Source organism: Trachurus trachurus, assembly GCF_905171665.1.
Source record: "Trachurus trachurus genome assembly, chromosome: 16".
In the NCBI taxonomy this organism is placed as follows: Eukaryota; Metazoa; Chordata; class Actinopteri; order Carangiformes; family Carangidae; genus Trachurus; species Trachurus trachurus.
This window is the reverse complement of record NC_139902.1, coordinates 1,568,768-1,591,472: the sequence shown is the minus strand read 5'-3', so window position 1 is coordinate 1,591,472 and position 22,705 is coordinate 1,568,768. Positions and strand designations below refer to the sequence as shown.

The window sequence follows — 22,705 nt, the reverse complement described above, 5'->3', positions numbered from 1 at the left end:
CATCAGTGATTGCATCAGTCAGTAGCCACAACCACAAGATCTTTCTTTTCATTCAAACACCAACTCTTGCTTTCTGCACTTACATATCGTCGCTGTCGGGCGCAAACCTCCTATGTCCAAAATTCTAATTTTTCAGGAAATGAAAAAAACCTTGTGGTTTTGTAATAATTGGACATAACATCATCAAACTTGGTATTGTGTCTTTACAAATAGTCAGATATTTGAATGTGTCATTACTTTATTAATATTTTACCCAAATCAGGCTCACGTGGAGTTAGGAGGTTTATGACCAACGAAAGAGTGGAGATAGAAGGTTTGTGCCGTCACTGATTATTGACGGACGCATCGGCTATAGCTTATTGCATTACATTATCATTAACTTACAGGTTACATAGTTTATTGTATCCTATTTTTCTTGAAATACTATGTTTTTCCTGTTGTTTAATGCATGTGGCCAGATAAGTGCACTATTAACAGGTAAATGACGGACTGAACTGCACTTCAACCTACCGTTTTCCACCAGCACCTCCACTTCCGCATCTCAGGCCTCAAAATAAATAATTTTCCTTTACAGCGTATGTGTAAATTAAACATTGTAGCTATGTATTGAAAAGTTATTTAGTCTAACAATGCAAACACCGGCTGAGTGTCTCCAATCCATGGATGTATTAGGCTATACTGTAGATCGGGTCACTGACCAAGCTATGGGCTTATGCTATAAATAATAATGCAATCACAATGTCAAGCAGTTTCAATACCTTTATTTCAAGTACAGTTTCAAGCACTTCATTCAAAATCCAAACACCAAGGTTTCCAAGGATTTCCAACACTTTTACTGTTGCACTGTTGTCCTTATCAGCAGTTAATTGCCGAGTGGTCTATGGCTGTGAGTGGGCTCTGAAAGTAAAAAGAGACGTGTATGAGTATATCTTTGTCATAGTCAGAAATCCACAATAGTCACAGAAATAGTCATTATGTACACCAAAACATGATATCACCAGCAGCATTACTGGCACTTCTGAATGAACTGTATTGTTCACGTAATTTTACGTTTCCTAATGGTCTGCAGTGCACACAGCACAGGTAACTTAGCCTGCTTTAAAAAGAAAAAAGTCCGCTGCATAACGTTAATAAACTCTGAACAGATTGGTGTAAGTGTAAAACAGTTAAGGTATGATGTACGTCAGATTAATTCCCTTGTAAATAAAACCACAAGCCGCAAAATTGATCAACACAGCAGCTACATCGCTAGCCTGCTAGCTGCTTAACACACAAGTCAATGGAGCCGAGTTAGCTCCCGTTAGCACGGCCGTGGATCAATTAGGGATCATTACACTCTCGTTTCAAGTAGGTGACAAATCAAATAGTTGGCTTGTATGATGTGTTGGTTGGCGTTCGTATGGTCTTAAAACCGCTACACATTAGACAACAGTAAACTTACACTTTTGACGTGAAAGTCGCGCTCCCAGCTGCTCCTTTGGTGAAGTAGTCCGGGTCGATCGGGTGGGGGTGGAGTTAGGAGGTTTGGTCGACAGTTTCAGGATCCAATGGAGTTAGGAGGTTTGGTCACAGGCAGTTTTAAAAACTTTTCATTGGTTAAATATTTGTAAAACCACAGTCAGACGTAAAGGGTGACCAATAGTACTGATTTATGGAAAAAAATAAAAATCATGATTTTTGGACATAGGAGGTTTGTGCCCGACAGCGACGATATGTTATAATCTGTATTATTCCACAGTAAAATGTCTGAACCATCCAGACCTCTGTTCTGAATGTTTCCATCATTTGAGAGTGAGTTTCAGTGCCTGCCATCTGTCAGTGATTTCACATCCTCTGTGATCATGTGTTAGTGTTGTGTTGTCCTGACAGAAGCTCAGCATTGACCCTCATCTAGTTTTAAGCCACAAACATCTCGTACACCACGGTGGTTGACAAATACTATCTGCGTCTGTTTAAGCGAAGACAACAACTCCCACACAGTCCCACGCAATTCCGTGATGTCACCGTCTGTTGTTACTGTTGTGACTCAGAGAAACAGAAGTTAAACACTGTAGAGAGTGAAGTTAATTTAGGTCTGATGGGAGGCAAGCTTGATACAGTTCATCCATCCAGGCTTCTACAGCCTTAACACTCTGCTTTGCAGCATAATGCCCACAGCACTTTGCGGCCTACAATCTAATTATGCCCTGGAACATTTGGCTACGAGCTGCTCTCTATTCTCAGTTTGTATTTCAGCCTGGTCCGGTGGTTTTGCTACACAGAGCCAAATAAGGAGAGGCGGCTCTTGAGGAGCTAAAGGCCTCATCTTGTCCCATCAGCTGGACATGAGTGGAGTTGGAGCACTGAGGGTAGGGTTGGCCGGTAATAAGGTATAACGTGGTATCTGAAAATAGCATCAGTATCAGTTTCATTACTGTCATTAAAGGGACAACAAGGAGTTTGTATTTGGTTATAAAAAAGTCTCATATTAATGTGGATGAATCTATGCTACCCACACTTGTTAATGGCTCCATTTTCGATAAATGTATCGTTTTGTCTCTATCGTTATTTTGTTATTATTAGTCCTAAAGTCCTTACTTTCGGTTTCGTGGACGCCGCCAAATCGCCGTTTATGGTTGGAACTATGACGGTGATGTGATCGTCCTCGAACCTCTGACTTTCATTCTTGATGAATGAAAACATTCTTGGCAAGATGTCCGTCTTGCGCTGGTCCAATAATTTCACCGTGCGCGCGGAGGCTCATGGGAAATGTAGTGTGAGAACACTTCGCTTTCCAAAACTCCTTGTTGTCCCTTTAAAAAATATTGCAGTGCACTCATATAGGGGCCGGATATATCACCTACTGAATATAATGGATTTCACTGCCTAAATAATGAGTGCATGTCCAGCACCTACATGTGTCTTGTAGGCTTGTGCCGATGTTTTTTTTTTATTGCTGATGTTATAAAAACACACAGAGACGCTGCTACAGCTGTGCAGTGCAGCTAAGACACAAACCTGTGTCGCCAATGAAATGGCAGAACCGCGACACACCCATTCCAACGCTCTGTGTCTGTTTTTTTGCTTTGCCCCCTATATGGCACAGACGGCAAGTTTGTTTCCTAAACTTAAATAGTCTGCACAATGGAGTTAAGTTCTTTCTTCTTTTTTAACAGTATTTTGTTTGAGAAAAGAGAATGGTTTCTTTGTTTTTAATTTATTATTATTATAATTAGGGCTGGCATCGGCTAATGTTTTTTTGGTCGACCAGTGCTTGGTCGACTATTTTGCTACCAAATTCTCTTCTTTTTTTAACCTTAAATTTTTTTGAATTGAATCGAATCGTGTATCAAACCGTGGGTCAGAAATCGAGATACAGTATGAATCGAATCGTGACTTTGGTGTATCGTTACAGGCCTAATCTGTTGTGATCAGCTGATCAGCGCTCCGATGGAGGTTAGATCTTCTACTGTTGAACTCATTGTGTCAATACAAAGTGCAGCCAATCACCAGGCTGAAGAGAGAGGACCAGCAGAGCTCCTCTGTGCAGCTGCAGGTGAACTGGCTGGAGAGGCAGCGCTGTCTTTTTTTGTTGTTAGTAAAAGCTGTTAATGTTGGTAATGTACAAGTTTTGTTACTGTGTCAGTATTCTGATGTGGTGTTTGGCTGTTCCCTTTCTGAACGACATCTTGTTGACTCCGTCTGAGCTGTACATCATGATTTTTAATTGGCCACAGTAATATCGTACACCGCGGTAAAATGTGGAGGAGGTTTAACGGTATCAACATTTGGACACCGCCCAACCCTATAGCTGATGGTGTGGCTCGCCGGGGGCCAGACCCTCGCCCGCCTCTCTGCAGAGAGGCAGCGGAGCCGACAGACTGTAATCTATAAAGTGCTCGGTTACTGAAGGTTGCAGAGAACCAACAGGTCCAGCTGTGAACGGGCAACAACCATCCATCCTCATCAAGCCCCGCTCCCCATCAGACGAGCCCCTTCTCTCAGCTCTTGTCAGCCTCTTCACTCTCCTTTACTCCCCGCTGCCAATCTGTCTCCCTCCTCTCTGTATCTATTGTCTTTCCTTCATTCATCACTCGCCACCGCCGCCACTCGCTCGTCTATTCCCCCTCTCTTGGCTGCACAGCGGGGCCATAACCACCCGGCTCCCCGACACCTATTTCCACACAAAATCCATTACATCTCCCCAGACCCTCTTTATCTTCATCCACCAATTTAATCCATCCAGTCAGCCATCCTGCCAAATATTCACAGACTTGCTTGCCTCTTCCATTTGAGCTCATCACAGGGCTCCACATAGCCACTCGCTCACTCTCAACCTCTGATTATCATCTTTTTTTTCTTTTTTTTTGCCCATGTGAGCCGGAGCACACTGAGCTGAGGATATGAGCTATAATGCGTCCTTCTCTTTTCTATCTCGGCACAGACTTGACGGCGGAGAGAGGGTATATTTCTTTTTTATTTTTCACACCTTGAGGCACAAACAGCCCACACCCCGCTGTTGACTTACATAAGTGCGATAACTAGAGGAGGCTGGGGAGCGAGGGGGGGGGTATTAGCCGCTCTGGAGACTGGAGGAGGATAAGGCATGGAGATACCCGCCGCCCGCAACATCTCCGCTTGGTTGGCTTCCCACGACCGGCTCGGTATCGGCCGACTATCAGCCCCGGGTGGGGAAGATGGGGAGGCGGCGATGGTGGTGGCTCGGTGAAGGAGGAGGAGGAGGAGGAGGAGGAGGAGGAGGAGGAGGAGGAGGAGGAGGAGCGAGAGAATAAGACCAGGGGCCGATTAGGGGGAAGCGACCGAGAGAGCAGAGGAACAAGGGAGAGATGGATGGTGGAAAGGTTAGTTGGAGAAAGAGGAGCTGAGAAATGTTCCGTCCCCCTGGCCACAGTCCTGACGGAACCAGGATAGAGATGTCAGGCCGCATCCTGTCTGCCGGGGGGGGGGGGGATCTGGGATCAGGCTGCAGACAATTAAACTTAGGAGCCACAGGCCCCTCATCCCGTCTTATTTCTGCCTCTCTCCTTCTACTTTCCTCTTTTGTCTCTCTTTTCATCACCTCCTCCTCCGCTCTGAGCATCCCCAGAGCTATCAGATATCAGCACTTGATTCTCCTCTGTTTCCTAGAGGCTTCCCAGAAGCCGATTGAGTGTCCCTCCCTGGATCTCAGAGGGGTTGGAAAAGCGGCGCCGACCTCTCAAGGTCACAGAGCTTGTTTTCCGTCAGATGAAACCGTAAACCCTCCATTTCCCTCTCTCCATCCCTTTTTTCCTCTCCGCTCCTCTACTTCAACCGAAGCACTCACTCCACTTGTTTTCCACCAGTCACACAATTATCCTCACTTTCCACAAATCACACACATTTCCACCAGCCTGATTGCTACTGAAGATGCCGTTTCTCTTTCATTGTGCTGAGAGCATGCTAAACCCCAAGGTGACTCGGAGGTCAAACTAAACTAAATAAATAGATTTCACCCAGTGTTGAGCGCATAGTCGTCGTCCCCCCCCCCCCCCCCCCCCCCCAAACAACTTCACTACTACAACTTTGCACTTTGCACCAACTTCAGCTGGTGAGATCTCCAGAGATCAAGTTTGCCGACCGCTAGCTTCTCTAGTTTTAGCAACTTCAGCAAACAATAACAATACGCTGCTGTTGATTCCTCCACCAGCAAACCACCATAGAGCAGAGTGGCATCTCTATGTAAATGAGAATGACTGATGCATCCTGGGTAATTTAGGGGCAGCACCCGGCATTTTAAAATTGCACTCAGTGGCTTTTTGTGTTTTGATGGAGCGTAGACTAACTATCAATCAATTTGAACGTTTTATTTTTTGTTTCTTTTGTAGCACTATGTCTCGTAATTATTTTGACACCCTCCTTGAAACCGACCGTTCACGCTATCTTGAAAAATTACAATTAATTAATCTACCGGTCGGCTCATTTTAGTAAGGGCATTTTAGCAGATATTTGACCAATCTGGGAACTAAATCCTTACCAAGAAATTTCTTCACAGTTGTCTTTAGGAACATGCGTAGTATGACGTCTTAAAATGTTGAAATTCAACTCCCGTGGGAAACCCCCTAAAAAACGACTCAAAGTTGGGGTACCCGTAACTGGATTTTTGAACATTCCGAAATGTTAAATTTGGCCTCAAGTAACTTGTGAGGGGTCAAACTAGGGGTTTTTCATGATTCTGAGTTGATTGCAAACATTAGTTTTACACCCAAAACACTCCTTGGTGGAGAAAAAAAACAGCCACACCACTTTTCTTGTTCATCGGAACCCCCATCACCACCACCAATAGAATGTATTGCAGAGAAGCCATTCCTTATCATTGCAGAGGTTGTGTTACATAATACTACTAAATACTCAATATAACTTTCTACCCTTTTTTCTATTATATTTCTACAGACCCTCCAGGATTTTGTGGTGTCGCTAAATTTATTAAAAAAGTTATTATAGATGTAATTTATTATGCAGATCGGTAGCAAGCAGCGAGAGAGAAAAGACAGTGGACATGCACCAGATTTCACATACCAGCAACAACTGAAACAAGTTTGTTCGAAATGAAGATGGGAAAAGTACAAAAAATACACAGTGGTGCTACATTGATTGCAAACATGGTAATGTTAATCTGCACACACACTGAGCATCAATCTCCATCGAGCATCCAGGCTCTAAGAGGTCGTTTTTGAAGAATGGAAAAAGATGTTGCAGTGTGTCACAAACTTGTTCATTCCAGCTTGGGCCTATTGCTTGGTCATGGCCGTGGTAGCTGTTGTAGTGTATTATGGGATTTGTAATGTGAGTAATGTGAATGCTATTGGTGGGCCATTATTAACATAATAGGGCCATATAAAAGTGTCGCAGGACAGATCTGGCCCCCAGGTTTTTGACATGACATTGACGTGTGTGCTAGATTAATGTCCAACAATGTAAAAAGGTAGAATATAAGTTATATTAAATATTCAGTAGTAATAGTAGAAGTTTTTTGTGACATTAAAGAAAACCTCTGTCATACACAGGAATAGCTGATCTCTAATGTATTCTACTGAGTATAGTAGATCACCTTTATTATAATAGCCTAAACCGTTCTGCAAAAATCCTTGCGATGACAATAGGCCTACGCCATGTTTTCCTAGCTTGATAGCTAATGGGGCAGTCAGCTAGCATTTAGGAAAATAAAATGGTCAGAGATGGTCATCAGATTCAGTCGCACATAGGAGTTGGCTAACTAACCATATTATTTACTGTTATTTACCAACTAACAGCCATTTTGGTAGGACTTTGATGCCTATCTCTATAATGCATTATAACCATACTTATAATGAGTTATAATGTGGTTATAGCATTGTATAACTATAATTATAAACATTCATAAATTATCATAAGGCTTTATAACAATAATCATAACACACTATAAAACATTTTATGATGACTTATAAGGTCAGGTATAATAATACGTTATAATTGTTAGTAATTGGCTGACAATGCCCACGTCGATAATACATCGTAAATATAGTTAAAATGTGTTATAATTGGCTTATAAAAGTGTATAACCATCATTATAAATACTCATAAATGATCATAAGGCTTTATAACAATAAGCATAACACATCATAGAGCATTTTATAATGGCTTAAGGTCAAGTATTACAATAGAGTTATAATGGTCTATAATATGTTATGCTTATTGTTATAAAGCCTTATGGTAATTTATGAGTGTTTATTATGATAGTTATACACAACTATAAGCCAATTGTAACTAAATATTTTAATGCATTATCAATGTGGGCATTGTCAGTGAGTTCCTAATAGTTATAATATATTAATACCTGACCTTATAAGACAAGATAAAATGCTTTATAGTGTGTTATGATTATTGTTATAAGCATTATAATCATTTATGAGTGTTTTATAACCATAGTTATACAGTGCTATAACTGCATTATAACTTTTATTATTATAACCCATTATAAGTATGACAATAATGCATTATAGAGATAGGCATCAAATAAAGTGTTACCACAATTTTTAAGTTTCTTATGCATGTTATCAACGCAATGACATATTTCAAGTTCTTATGCTCTCACATAAGGTGTAAAAAGTGTCTGTCAATGATCTAAGGTTGTATATGGCTTCAACATGTCTAGCACTAGCTAACTCCAAAATTCCTCACTTTTAATGCTAACCAACTACAACTACCACTAAACAATACTTAGGCCGATTTACCATGGCAATAAATAAAAAGTAGAAGAAAGCAACCTTTTAATGTACATGTACCCAATAGTGAGAAGTGTGTGTTTGTGTGTAGGCTATGTGTATGTTTCCGTTTTTACTGGTATGTGAAATCTGGTGTGCACCTCATGTCTTTCCTTCTCTCTCGCTCCCGATCCGCATACAACTTAATGTTATATGAAAACAATAACTAGTAATAAAAACACAGACATGCAAAAAAACGTAATGGAAACACTGTGGCCACAGCTGACCACAGCTAGTAGCCACAGCGGTCTATGATAGCAAATTTGCAGAAAAGTTGCAGTGGTAAGGCCAAAGAATTCATGATTGAATTTGCATTAAAGTAACATTGCGGAGTTTTTCGGCCTTAAAATAATGTTTCCAGACTCATTGCAATGGTAGAAAAATGGTTAATAGGATGAATGGTGCTGCCGCTGCAGCCTGAGCCGGGTCGCGTCGGCTGAAACTTCACTATGGAACTTCCCTGCACCAACATTCTATTGGTGGTGGTGATGGGGGTTCCGATGAACAAGAAAAGTGGGTGTGGCTGTTTTTTTCTCCACCAAGGAGTGTTTTGGGTGTAAAACTAATGTTTGCAATCAACTCAGAATCATGAAAAACCCCTAGTTTGACCCCTCACAAGTTACTTAAGGCCAAATTTAACATTTCGGAATGTTCAAAAATCCAGTTACCGGGTACCCCAACTTTGAGTCGTTTTTTAGGGGGTTTCCCACGGGAGTTGAATTTCAACATTTTAAGACGTCATACTACGCATGTTCCTAAAGACAACTGTGAAGAAATTTCTTGGTAAGGATTTAGTTCCCAGATTTTCATATGTTGCCCTTACTATTTAGCCTCCCACAGTGATCAATGACCCCACACAGTGTTGTCTGTAAATAGCCTGTTAATAGCCAACTTTTTGTTAGTTAGTATTTCAAGCCAGTTAGGCTGAACTTTTCAATGGAGGGATGCCGGGCGCTGCCCCTAAATTACCCAGGATGCCTCAGTCACTCTCATTTGCATAAAGATGCCGCTCTGGTCTATCAAAAAGCCACTCATAGCCACAAATAATGCTCAGAACAGCACCAAACTTCAGCAACAGTACAAATAGGGTCCCAGCCCATTATTGGAGGCATCAAACACCTGCTAGCTTTGCCTGAAAAGAGACGAAAACACAACTCACCCACTCTCCTCCAGCCGCTCGCTAGTCGTGGGGAAGTCTTGACGAGTCGATTACCGAGTGCAGTAGAAAAGTAGCCTAAAGGAGTCCAGAGATGCTTAGTTCCAAAAATGCAGCACATTTTGTTGACTGTGATAATTTGAGCAACTCAACTCTCTTCATTTCCCTGTCAATATTCACTAGTTACGGTTAGAAACAAAGAGGGAAGACACTGGATGCATTCGGTAATCGACTCGTCAGGACTTCCCCACAACGAGCCAGCGGCTGGAGGAGAGTGGGTGAGTTGTGTTTTTGTCTCTTTTCAGGCAAAGCTAGCAGGTGTTTGATGCCTCGTATTATGGGCTGGGACACTATTTGTACTGTCTATGAAGTCTGGTGCTGTTCTGAGCATTATTTGTGGCTATGAGTGGCTTATTTAATGGTGATTTGCTGGTGGAGGAATCAACAGCAGTGTATTGCTATCGTGCGGTCTTTGGTGAAGCTGCTACAACTAGAGAAGCTAACTTGATCCCTCAAGGGGAGGGGGGGTCTTACTCGGTGTCATGGTTTGTTAGACCATGGGTTAAACCTATGCTAGAATATTCCTTTAAACCAACACTAAGAAACTTTTCAACCTTTGAGGAGCATGGCAGGAACCCGGCTCTCACTTAAAGGGACAACGAGGAGTTTTGGAAAAGCGAAGCGTTTTCACACTACATTTATGAGCCTCCGCTCGCACCGTGAAATTCTTTGACCGGCGCAAGACAGACTCATGTTTTCATTCATCAAGAATTAAAGTCAGAGGTTCAAAGAGGTTCACATACCGTCGTAGTTCCGACCATAAACGGCGATTCAGCTGCGCTATTCTCATGACTCGCCATGAAACCGAAAGTAAAAAACGCTGGTCGGCTCGCCTAGCATTTCCGCCACCACTAATAATAACAAAATAACGATAGAGACAAAACAATATATTTATCGAAAATGGGCCCATTAACAAGTGTGGGTAACGTAGATTCATCCACATTAACGTGAGACTTTTTTATAACCGAATAGAAACTCCTCATTGTCCCTTTAAGTTTCACTTTCACGAGTCACGACGAGGAGGGAGCAGGCAATGCAGTACACTCCCGTCGGATTGTGCATGTGTGTTTACTGAGAAATGATCCACTGGAAACAGAAACTTAGTTTGGACATCTTCTGTTAACTCATTGAGTGCCAACCACGTAATTTCTTGTGTTCCGTTCCCATGCGTTGAGTGCCAAAAACGAGATTTTACGTTTTTTTTTTTTTTTTTTTTTTTAGACAATAGACACACCTGATGTGTAAATTTGGGGACTCTACGACGAGCAGAACTGAAATAGATGACGATCAAAAACTCATGACAGCTCATGATCTGGAAGGGGGGGCGACCGCCATTCCGAAGGACCGCCATTCCGACGGTCTGCCAGTCCGAAAATTCCCGAAGGTCCGTCATTTCGAACTTCCCGAGGGGCCGCCGTTCCGAATGTGTTTTATTTTGAAAATTGACCGGATTCTCTCGTGGTTTGACTTCCTGCCCGGCTTGACACGACACGACGCGCCGCAGGGACAGCGCCCGACCGGCCCCTCCCCCTCCCCCTCCGCCTCCAAAGTTTCACCCAGGTGCGAGTCTGATGCATTACATCCATGGTCTGATGCAGCCGCGGCACTCCTGCTGAAAATAAATGTCCTTGCTCTGTGCTTTGGTTAGGTTTAGGCAATGTAGAAAGGAGTTGGTTAAGTTTAGTAAAAAGGTTAGGTAGAGGCCAATAAAATCGCAGTTAATATGTATCTCCCCCGGGAGTCGAACCCTGATCCACCGCGTCAAAAGCAGATGCTCTGACCACTACGCTACCACCACAATTAGGCTTTTTCACTCCGTGCCGTAAACCATTCAAGATTTTTTCAGGTTCAGAATGGCACCCTTTCTTTCAGGTTCGTAATGGCACCCTTTTCCCATAAATAATTAAGGGTCGGCATTCCGACAAATTAAAGTAAACGTTCGGAGTGGCGGCCCTTCGGAATGGCACCCTGGAACCATCTGGAAGAGTGTCAGAAGAGCGACAGGCACAAACAGAGCACCTTTCATAAAAGACGCTCTATCTCCTTTTCTAGAAAAAAAGGAGGGATTTTGGTGAAACCCAGCCATGTTTAGCTTGACTTTTCTCAGGAACGGAGGCACGTAGAAACAAACGGTTTGTGGCCATTTGAAGCAGAAGTTTCACCTTTGAAATGAGCCACAGTATGTGTTGGTGGCAATAATATAGAATACACTGTGGCTCTACAAAAATCAACAAAAACTGTCTAAATTGCCGGTACACTTGACTAAAACTTTGGAAAGGAGCGCGGCAGTCACTGAGTTAATTTCCATGCACCGGGATCAGGATGTTTACGGCGCTACGTGCTAGTGCTCATGGGAAATGGAGTCTTCCTTCAGGCAAAACACTACCGCTTTGGTCCACCAGCGCCGCCAAACTCAACCAAAGCTGAAAGTTCTTAAGTACTGCTTTAAACAGGCATGAAATCTTTTTTCACTCACCATTTATCTCGGCGTCTCTCCCGCTCTCTTTCACGCTGGGTAAACAGTTTTCCAGGTAAACTCCATTGTGATAACAGGTATTCCCCTCGCTGAGCTGCGGCGGCCGCTCCCAGCACATGCAGGGGGTCTGCATGATGCCGCAGGGTCTGGTGGAGGTGCTGGAGGCCAGACAGTCCTCCAGCCACTGGCACAGCATCTGGCAGGCCGCCATGCTGGGGTTCCGCTTCCCCACCACCAGGTATTCTGTTTTGAAGTCCCAGTCGCTGTCTGATCTGATGGCCGCGTCCGCCCGCAGCACCGTCTTCCTCATTTGTAAGAACTGCTTCCCGGCCTCCAGGAAGGCCACCGGGGCCGAGGCGTCGCACAGCCTCACAACCTCGTCGAAGCTCTCCATGCCCAGGTAGGTGCGCGTGGTCTCCAGGAAGGAGTCGTACTGGAAGGTGCGCAGCCGCAGCGGCACGCAGTCCTCCGCGGGTTTGGTCACCTTGAGGAAGATGGTGTAACGTCGCGGGTCGGGGTTCTGCAGGGTCCAGGAGCAAGGCGCGGCGGGGAACACCGACGACGACAGGAAGAAGCCGAAGAAGCGGTTCTGGACCAAGGTGGAGCAGGAGTCCGACTCGGGGCCTGAGGGGGCCGCGCGGCAACCGCTCTTCATCAGCAGCAGCAGAGGAGCAAAACACAAGAGCAGCAGAGGGAGAGGCCGTCTCGCCTGGCCGCCCGGAAGTTGAGACGCGACGCTCACCATGGCTCACGGATGAAGGGGAAAAGGAGAAAGTGTGGAAGGCCCGACGGCTCGTATCCGGGGAGGACTCAACTTAAAGAGGAGGAGGAGGGGGCGAGGGAGATGGTGAGGGAGATGAAGGCTGATTTCTCAAAGATCCAGCGATCGGCCCATGGCTGCATCCGTCGACCCCCGAGATTCACCAGAACCTGTGAAATGGGAGAGACAAGATATGAATTAGACTTTGTATCTGATCAGACAACGGAATGGGATTACACTGATTCTATTTATCTCAGAGACGAGAAATCTCTATCAGCTGCTATTGTTTGTGCTGTAAACCGAGAGCGACGGCGGCAACTCGGGCCCCGGAGATGAAAAACAAGTTGAATAGAAGCAAATGGAGGGAGGGAGGGAGCGGCTGATTTGCTTTTCCTTCATTACCTGAGTTCAGATTGGTCCCTGACTGAGAGACGACTGCTCTCCTCACGTCTGCTCGCATATTTCATCTGCCAGTTCATTAATTTGTCCAATTATAATACTATTAATTACAAAAAGGCAACACCTGCAGTCATTCATTACTCCACTTCATGAGGGATGAGCCACAGACAGTGATGCCAGGAGCAGTCGTCTTCTTTGTTTTGTCTTAATTAGCTGATGTTTTGCCCTAGAATACATGACAGAAGTATACTTCACTTTTATTATACTTCTCTTTCCCTGAGTACCTGCCATTTATGGTTGGGCTAATCTATTTTACTTTACTGGAAAGTGACATGAAAAATAGTTTTAGGATGGTGAACTGAATTGAATTTGGTGTATTACTCATAACTGTATAGGTTCAGGTGATGAAACTTTTTAGGGAGATTTGTAAACCAACTGGACAGCAACATTAAAGTTCCAAACAATAAAAGTATAAAGGTTAGATGTTTGTATTAAAGCTCCATACGGTATAAAGGTAGATGTTTGTGTTAAAGCTCCATACGGTATAAAGGTAGATGTTTGTGTTAAAGCTCCATACAGTATAAAGGTAGATGTTTGTGTTAAAGCTCCATACGGTATAAAGGTAGATGTTTGTATTAAAGCTCCATACAGTATAAAGGTAGATGTTTGTGTTAAAGCTCCATACGGTATAAAGGTAGATGTTTGTGTTAAAGCTCCATACAGTATAAAGGTAGATGTTTGTATTAAAGCTCCATACAGTATAAAGGTAGATGTTTGTGTTAAAGCTCCATACGGTATAAAGGTAGATGTTTGTGTTAAAGCTCCATACGGTATAAAGGTAGATGTTTGTATTAAAGCTCCATACAGTATAAAGGTAGACGTTTGTGTTATAGCTCCATACAGTATAAAGGAAGATGTTTGTGTTAAAGCTCCATACAGTATAAAGGTAGACGTTTGTGTTATAGCTCCATACAGTATAAAGGTAGATGTTTGTGTTAAAGCTCCATACAGTATAAAGGTAGATGTTTGTGTTATAGCTCCATACAGTATAAAGGTAGATGTTTGTGTTAAAGCTCCATACAGTATAAAGGTAGATGTCCATGTGTAGTGTGATTATAAAGCAGCTCTAGGTTCTACATTAATACTGTGAAAGTATCAAAGCCTCAGTCCACAGAGAAATGCACACAGCCTGTATTCAGAAACTGAGCCTTAAAACCAGCCGTCAGGACTTCCTGTCACTTTGTGATGTCACAACAGTTACCTTATAGGTACAAGCCCCACCCATCTGGACTCAAAACCTTGCAGGATTTGGTTGGTTTCTTAAAATAATAGTTCACCCAAAATTCAAATTTCACCCATTATCTACTCTCCCCCATGTCGACTAAGGGCTGGGAGAAGTTTCAGAGTTATCCGTGGTTTCTCTGAATTTTGAGTGAACTTTCCCTTTAAAATTAGCTATATTTTCCATTGAAAATGTCTGAGCATCCTCTCCTCTGATTGGCTGACATCAACCTGTTGATATTAGAGCTCCAGTGAGAAGTGATGAGGAACAAGGAGTTGTAAAACCACATACTTCAAAAATAAAACACACAAGGAAAATATGGAGCTTTAAAATGCTGTGTATTTATTTCATTTTAAGCTAGGCTGATCAATATTTGTATATTAATTGTCAAAATGAATGATATTGTTTACAGATACTAATCCCCCTCACCTCCTGTGTTCTGTGGTTATAGTTTCTGTGATGTATTTTTCACTGAGATATTTCCTCACCATTAAAGGCACTTTAACTACATCCTTGCCTCGGTGCCTGGAGCAAGCCCACAGGCTTCCCTTCGTCTGAACAATAAAGTTGTTTCAAGTCGCATTACAATTCCCCAATAACGGCCTGTAACATTTATATTAACAATGGATCAAATTCATAATGAATGACACAGCTGCAGCACACAGTGACTGAACTGGTGCATTTCCTCCCTGCACCGGTGTTGTTACATGTAGAAACACTTAGTTAAGATACTGGCATGTGCATCAGGTGTTTAATATTCAACATGCATTACAGCAGAGGTGTGAAAGTCATACTGATTCACCCCAGCATGCTTTTTAATAGACTCAACAGTCCACTGTGCAGACCTCCACACAGTTTTAGAAACAGGCCTGTGGAACTGGTCCAGTCTAAATGCTGGTCTTAAATTAGTCACACTGTCTACATGTATGTTAGCATTGCCATGGTAACAATGAGTGATGCCTATGATAACCAGTAGCACCAACAACTAAAACAGCAAAACATTCTTAGAATTTCAGCAATGAGGAGCCAGTTTGAACTGGGTATGTAGTACATGACGTCCCACTGAGTGGCAAAAAGACAAGTGGCAGAGCCGCCAAAATTTCGAATCAACGAAAGTAACAGATTTTCTCCAAGCTCATACGCGCCTGATATGTTTAACTCTGTCAGCATGTACAGCATTCATGACCTAACAGAACTGCAAAAAATCTTAAGGATACGTCTTACTTTAATCGAGTTACATACAAGAACCTGTTTCCCTCCCTGGCTTTTACCCCTTGACTTATTGTTTTATCATTACAGTTTTATTGTATGTTGTGCTTTTATCCAATGTTTTATCCGATGTTTATTTTATTGTGCTTTTATTATTGTGCTCTTATCTGATGTTTAAACTGTAATTAAAATTGTTTTAATTGTAAAGCACATTGGTTCATGGTGCTATATAAATAAACCTGACCTTGACCTTGACCTTGTTTCCAAAGACGGAAAGTAAATTCACTCAAGCAGTAATTTTTTTTCGATCAATTAGCTGTGTTTACCGTTTCAGGTGTCATATTTCTGATGCTTAGACAGATAAATTAGTCCTCTAACACATGGGTTCTCAACTGGTCTCACTCTGGGCTCCACATTTTCCAATGGTCATTAAGTCGCGACCCACTTTTATAGAATTCAAACCCAGAATTTTTTTTTAAAGCCTTTAAAAACTAATTTTGCTCTTTATTGAGCAAAGTGCATTTCAGAGGACATGAATGAAACTGAGGAGGACCATGACAACTGCATGTACGGAAGTGAATAAAAAAATATCAAACTGCACAAAATGGAGACCAACAAAACCATATATTTGACTTCTAATGCATCTCTGCATTCAGAGCATATTCACAAAAGTGAATAAATATCAAATTGCACAAAATACCCACAAAACAAGGTATTTTCACTGCATTCAGGCCACATGAATAAGAAACTGATATCTTTGCATTCAGAGCAAATCTTTCAAAATAAAAGACATGTCCAACATCAGATGTGCATTAAATATTATTTACTTTTTTGACCAGCTGTCCGCGACCCATCCAGAACAGGTCCACGACAGTTGAGAACCACTGCTGTTTGACATGTCAGAGTTTTTCAAAAAGCAACTCAGGTTTAAGTGTCAGGACCAATGTAACAGCTGTAATTCCGTCCCTCTGCATATTAACAACGAGCCTGTCTGTCACCGTGCCAGTACCGCGGTCACACTGTGTATGTTACAGCATCGATTAAAACACACAACGTAAACAATGTGACTGTATACATGTAGATACTGCGAGAGGAGGGCGGAGACCAGTGGTTTTGGTTTCTGTTTAAACCTAATGGCTGATGGTTCTGGGGAGCTGGTACGTTGTCGAGTCCTTCTGACCTAGTGTGTTTTGATGCTACATGTTTTATCAGGTATTGCTGTGTCCACCACCATCCTTCCCCATCCTTCGCCACGTTACGTAGGTTTGTTTTGCCACTCAGTCTGAATGAAAGGGGCGTGTCTTAGGGGAACGTGACGTAAATGCATACGCTATAATGTTTTTTAATCAATTCTCTCTTTTCCAAAAAAATCCAAAATAACTTGTAACTAGAACTCTTCCAAAAGTCTTCCACAGGGGTCCGTGGAGCTCAGATCGTCGTTATTTTTATTTTATTTGCTTATTTTGAAAAAGGACGCAGTTTACCCACAGTTTATTGCACCACAGTCCGGTTCATCTGCAGTCTGTCTTTGTGTCTGTCTTTGTGAAACAAACCACAAACAAATCTGACCGAAGGTTCAAACGATGAGACCTATGTGACAGTAACTTTGACAAAAGGGACGACTGGATCCATGTCCAGCTCCATGATATAGATTTCAAATGGAGAGAAGCCGACGGTCACAGTGAGCACTGGAGCTGAGGACGGCAGCTCTGATCAATCATAATGATCCGAAAGCCCGACAGGAAGAGTGTGTGTGTGTCTGTTATAGGCAGGGAAGGAGGGTAAAAGATACACTGTTAGAAACCAATAAAGACCAGTCTTCAGAATCAATAAAACACAGTCTAAATAGAAAATCCTAGGAATTCAGTGGAAACTAAACCGACACCACAAAATTAATTTTTCTCCCTTAGTTCATCAAATTGTTTATCTGCTCATGTCAACAATGGGTTTAAAAAACATCTTCAATGATAGGAGCCCAACGACCTCACACATCTCACACCAGGTATGATTAAGTTCCTCTATTCTCTTAGTTATTTCTCTACATTAAAAGGTGCTGCTCTAAACCAAGGGAATTCAAAATATCAATCATTTCTTATGTTGACACGTGTTTGTCTCTTGATAGAACTGGAAACTATATTTCCTGGAAAGTGAATTTGATCCCTCAGACAAAACAATCACCATGTCCATCAATGTATAAAAACACACAGAGGAGACCCAGCTGCTTATTCCACGAGGCTCTGACTCAAACTTGATGAACAGAACTCTTTTTACCTATTGCTTGTGGTTGGGGGCCTCTCCTTAAAGGGATACACCAACATTTTTTTTTCGTGTCTTGCCTCACTCCCGAGTCCATGACCAGCAGATAGACACCATCCTTTCGACTGTGCGTGCAGTAACAACGGGGATAGAGCTGTATCGCCCGTAATTAGCTTAGCTCAAACACTGGAAGTGCATAGGTAGTGTTAGCCTGCCTCCTATCAGCAGTCAGAAGCTGAATTCATTTTAGCTCTAAACTCTGTAAATATATCACTTTATCCACATTTCAAACATTTTTAGGCGAGAAAGTAGCCGTTTAGATCAGCAGTGTGTCGTTAATTTGTCTAAATACCAGCTGTTTACAATTTTGTTCGGACAAATTTGGCGCTACTCAAGCTAGCCATTGTGACCAACGCACTTCCGGTTACTTTCACAAAATAAAAACACCCGTTGCTCTTTACATACAGAAAACCATGACGACAGAATGTGCTTTTACTTTGAAATAGGAAGCTAACCTACCCTCGATGTAGCTAGCTTGAACCAAAATAAACCGTCTTTGCTTGAACCCACCGATCTGGTCCCGTTAGCGGCATTTGACCGCTCAAGATGCCTTACCGGAGAGTTTTGTCAGAGACGAAGATCGGCCCGCCGTTTTCCGTTTAGAGTTGCTGAAGAGTTTCTCTGATGACTGGATGCAGGCTACCACTACCTATGCACTTACAGCGTTTGAGCTAAGCTAATTACGGGCGATAGGCTACAGGCTCTCCCTTACTGCACGCACAGTCGAAAGGATGGTGTCTATCTGCTTGTAATGGACTCGGGAGTGAGGCAAGACACGTAAAAAAAAAAAAAAAAATGTTGGCGTATCCCTTTAAAGGGCCTCGCTCTGTCTTGGGGACAATTTTCCAAACCTGCCACCATGCAGCCCACAGTTTGCATCAAAAAGTTATTGAGCTGATGTTCGGGCTGTAACGGAGAGTTAGAGTCATTTGGGAGATGTCAATTACCATAACCCTACGATGTGGCAGATGAGATCACTGAACACCCAAAAGCGCTTCTTCCTGTGATGTATCCTGTCTTACTTTATTTGAACCTGGATTATTTCAGTCTCCCTCCTCCTGCTGTGTCATTCCTCCTTCCTTCCTCCTGCAGCTCCCACCTCGTCCTGTGCTGCCTAACTTCATCTCATACCAAACTGCATCAAGGGAAAAGTAGCTCAGCCTCTTTGCCCAGACAGGCCTGACAGTAATGAAATGACCAGAGCTTTAGCGGAGGATAAAGAGCTGTTCTTTATTGATTGATGGCTCCACCTCATCTATCTCTAGCCCTCCCAGCACACCACACCTCACCCGATAGGGAGCCTGATCACCCAACATGTAATGTTCTCTGTTGGAGCTTCCTGTTCATGTCAAGCCTGTGCTCATTATGAACACAAAGCACCGGCCCCCACCTTCCCACCTCCAGCCCAGAAAACACACACAGAGAGACACCCTCGGAGTCATCTATCGATCTTGAGGAGCTAACCGATAGAGAGCAGCTATTAACACACTTTCATCTACTTTGCAGCAGGAGGAGAACAGGATGTGGCTGTGAAAGGAGAGATCTGAGCTCCGGCTGCACAGCAGCAGTCTGCTGAGTCAAATCTGACCTGAAGATTAAACTTGATGTTCCCTTGTCAATTAATCAATGCAACTCTTTGGATCTCTGCAGCTGCATGTTGTGTTATGAAAGACTCTCAGAGCTGCACTATTTTCTCTTTTTGGCTTTTCTAAATAGAGAGGGCTGGGCAAGGACGGCACGCATAAAGGCAGATGTAAATTTTCCCTGATTGATTTTTGAATGTAGAATAATGAAGATGAAGGTCTCTGTGATGCTTTGGCTTCTGTGTCCCTACACTCTTAGAAATAAGGGTTCTTCTAGAAGGGCTGAGGTTCTACCTGGAACCATTTACTTCTGAAAAAATATTTTTTTTCAGGAAAGGGGTTTTCAAGGGTTCTCGGGATCAAAATGGTTCTTACTGGAACCCTTAGTGTTTACCAAGTTCTTGGTAACACTAATGGTGCGTTCCAGGCAGGCTTTTGAACCCGTAAGTCACGACTTCAAGTCACCAGTTACGACTTTGTAGCGTTCCAGGCAAGTTACGAGTTACAACTGGGAGCTGGGAGTACATCGATCTAGTACGAGTTCACAGGTGGGAAGTTGATTCAGAGAACCCTTTTTTGGAAGAAAGAGTTCTTCAGGGATTGTTGAATGGTTATGGATGGAACCCCTAGTAAGGGTTCTGGGTGAAACCAATACACCATAGAAGGGTTTTCTGTAAAACCTCTCATTGGGGGTTCTGGGTATAACCTTTCACAGATGGTTCTAGGTATAACCCTTTATGTTGGGTTCTAGGTAATCTTTATAAAAGGTTCTACAAGGAGCCAAAAAGGGTTCTCCTATGAGGACAAGCCGAAGAACCTTATACGGTTCTACTTAACACTCTTATTTTTAAGAGTGTAGCTGGGAGCGACTGAGAGAGTTGTCACAAACAGGGACACATTTGATGAAGCCTTGGAAAAGGTATCCTGGCTTTTAGTCCCTACACTGGGTCAGGATCCAAAACTCACATTGTAGACTCCCTGGTGCACCCCACAACTCCACATCCTCGTGTATCACACACTCTCTGTTGTAAATCCGTAGCCTGCAGGCAAAGAGAGTCACTGCCAATGAGGAATAAACGGATCTTAATGTGTTTAATCAGTGAATTTGAAAATAATACATGTTGTCAAAACTGGATTCACAATGTTCACATGACGCACTGAGCGCAGACCAAGCTGTCTGGGTGCATTTGGTATGCAGAGTGAGAAGTTCTTCACTGGCTGCATTTTTTTTAATTTTTTTTTTTTATTATGTAGCCGTGGAATTATTCATTCCTTTCAGCCTCTGGCTAGAACAGCAAGCAATTAAAAGAACAAAGGTGTTGCATTAGCCAGCAGCCCAGAAGCATGAATCCATGTAAACATGCCCAACAGGCTGGCTGCGCGAGCGAGTGGGAAACAATGGCCCAATCACAGGGAAGCAACAGTCCCTCAGACGAGATACGTAGGGGAAGAGAAGAGATAGAGGCGCAGACAAAGAGAGCACTGATGAGAAAATGATAGAGTTGCACGGAGCATCACTTCTCACATCAGCAGCACAGGGATTACAGGCTGATTAGTAGAGTAACACGGGGACGTGCCGCCACACTCTGGAAACCAGAAGCCAAAAAAAGCCACGGGACCGCGAGACACACACACACAGACGACGCTTTTCTTCTCTCAGCTACAGATTGTGTAAAATTGCTCCCGTGCGTCATCAAATTCTTTCACATGCAAAAATCATCTGGCAGGGACATCAGTCAGAGCAGGCCGTGCCAGAGGAGACTGATCAGCCAGGTTATTCTGCACACGCCAGAGTACAGGGAAGCAATCACAAACACAGAGGGAGTGATGGAAGATGAACAGGAGTTCCGACTTATTTCAACTGCGTTAAATCACTTGTCTCCACATCACAAGTTAGTTCTTGACATGAGGAACCAACTCAGATGAAAACACACATAGGCTACCGTGTGAAACGAATCAGTTGAGCATTGAGATAGATGAAAATGAGGATATTTAAAATGATCTCAAATGTTGGGGCACCCCATACTGTATGCAGAGGCCACAGTCCTAAAGGGATAATTCACCCAAAATTGAAATTTCACTCATTATCTACTCGCCCTCATGTGGACTAAGGGCTGGGAGAAGTTTCAGAGTCCTCCGTGGCTTCTCTGAGTTACAGGGGGTCTCGGCGTAGCAGTGCATGTCCATATAGTAACGGTTGCAAATGGATACCAACTGTCTTCGTAACAAAAAGACACACCAAAAAACATCCAAATACCTCCATGCTGCTCGTATCTAATGTCCATCTTGTACTGAAGCCCTGAAAAGGTTGTTTTGTAGCGGAAGCTTCTTGAAGCTCCTCTTCCCGGTTCGTCAAATTTGGACGAACTGGGAAGAGGAGCTTCCGCTACAAACAAGCTTGAAATATAGACTTTTTTTTTTTTCGGGACAATTTCGCATTTCGGGGCTACAAGATGGACATTACATACGAGCAGCATGGAGGTATTTGGATGTTTTTTGGTGTGTCTTTTTGTTACGAAGACAGTTGGTATCCATTTGCAACCGTTATATGGACATGCACTGCTACGCCGAGACCCCCTGTAACTCAGAGAAGCCACGGAGGACTCTGAAACTTCTCCCAGCCCTTAGTCCACTTGAGGGTGAGGAGATAATGAGTGAAATTTCAATTTTGGGTGAACTATCCCTTAACCGCATTCTGCCCCGGTTTGAATCCTGCATCGAGCGGCTCTTTACTGCATGTCACCCCCCCGCCCCCGCCGCCTCCCCATTCCCTGTCTTTCTAAACTGTGCTGTCAAATAAAAGGCAAAAAAGCCCCAAAAAATATATATCTCAAGGAAATTTGCAACTGGACTTGGTTATTTGTCTATAAGACGTTTCACCTCTCATCCAAGAGGCTTCATCAGTTCATGAGTTCCGTTTTGTAACTATGACCTGGACAAATGAGAATATTCACAGGCTTGGCTCGGAAAATTGCACATGAACTGATGAAGCCTCGTCTTCCTAGACAAATAACCAAGTCCAGTTGCATTTGATTTAAATTTCCTTGAGATAACTATGACCTGGACAAATGAGAATATTCACAGGCTCAAAAAATATATACTTAAAACAAACAAACAAAAAAAAAAAACATATCAAATGTTGGAAATTTCTGGGGAATAAAATTCAAAATATCATCAAAATCACCAAAGAGCCAAACCTTTTT

The 22,705-nt window shown here is 43.0% G+C and overlaps 1 protein-coding gene across 6 annotated transcripts in view; it reads right to left on the bottom strand.

The window, feature by feature from the left end:
* The window catches only part of adgrb1a (adhesion G protein-coupled receptor B1a), a 208,795-nt gene that overhangs the window by 171,445 nt on the left and 14,645 nt on the right, over nt 1–22,705 (bottom strand). For all 6 annotated transcript variants that reach the window (XM_083989798.1, XM_083989802.1, XM_083989801.1 and 3 more), the window contains exon 2: nt 11,954–12,883. In XM_083989798.1, coding sequence (XP_083845924.1) covers nt 11,954–12,698 — 745 coding nt within the window. In that variant the 5' untranslated portion in view covers nt 12,699–12,883. The remainder of the gene's footprint in view (nt 1–11,953; nt 12,884–22,705) is intronic.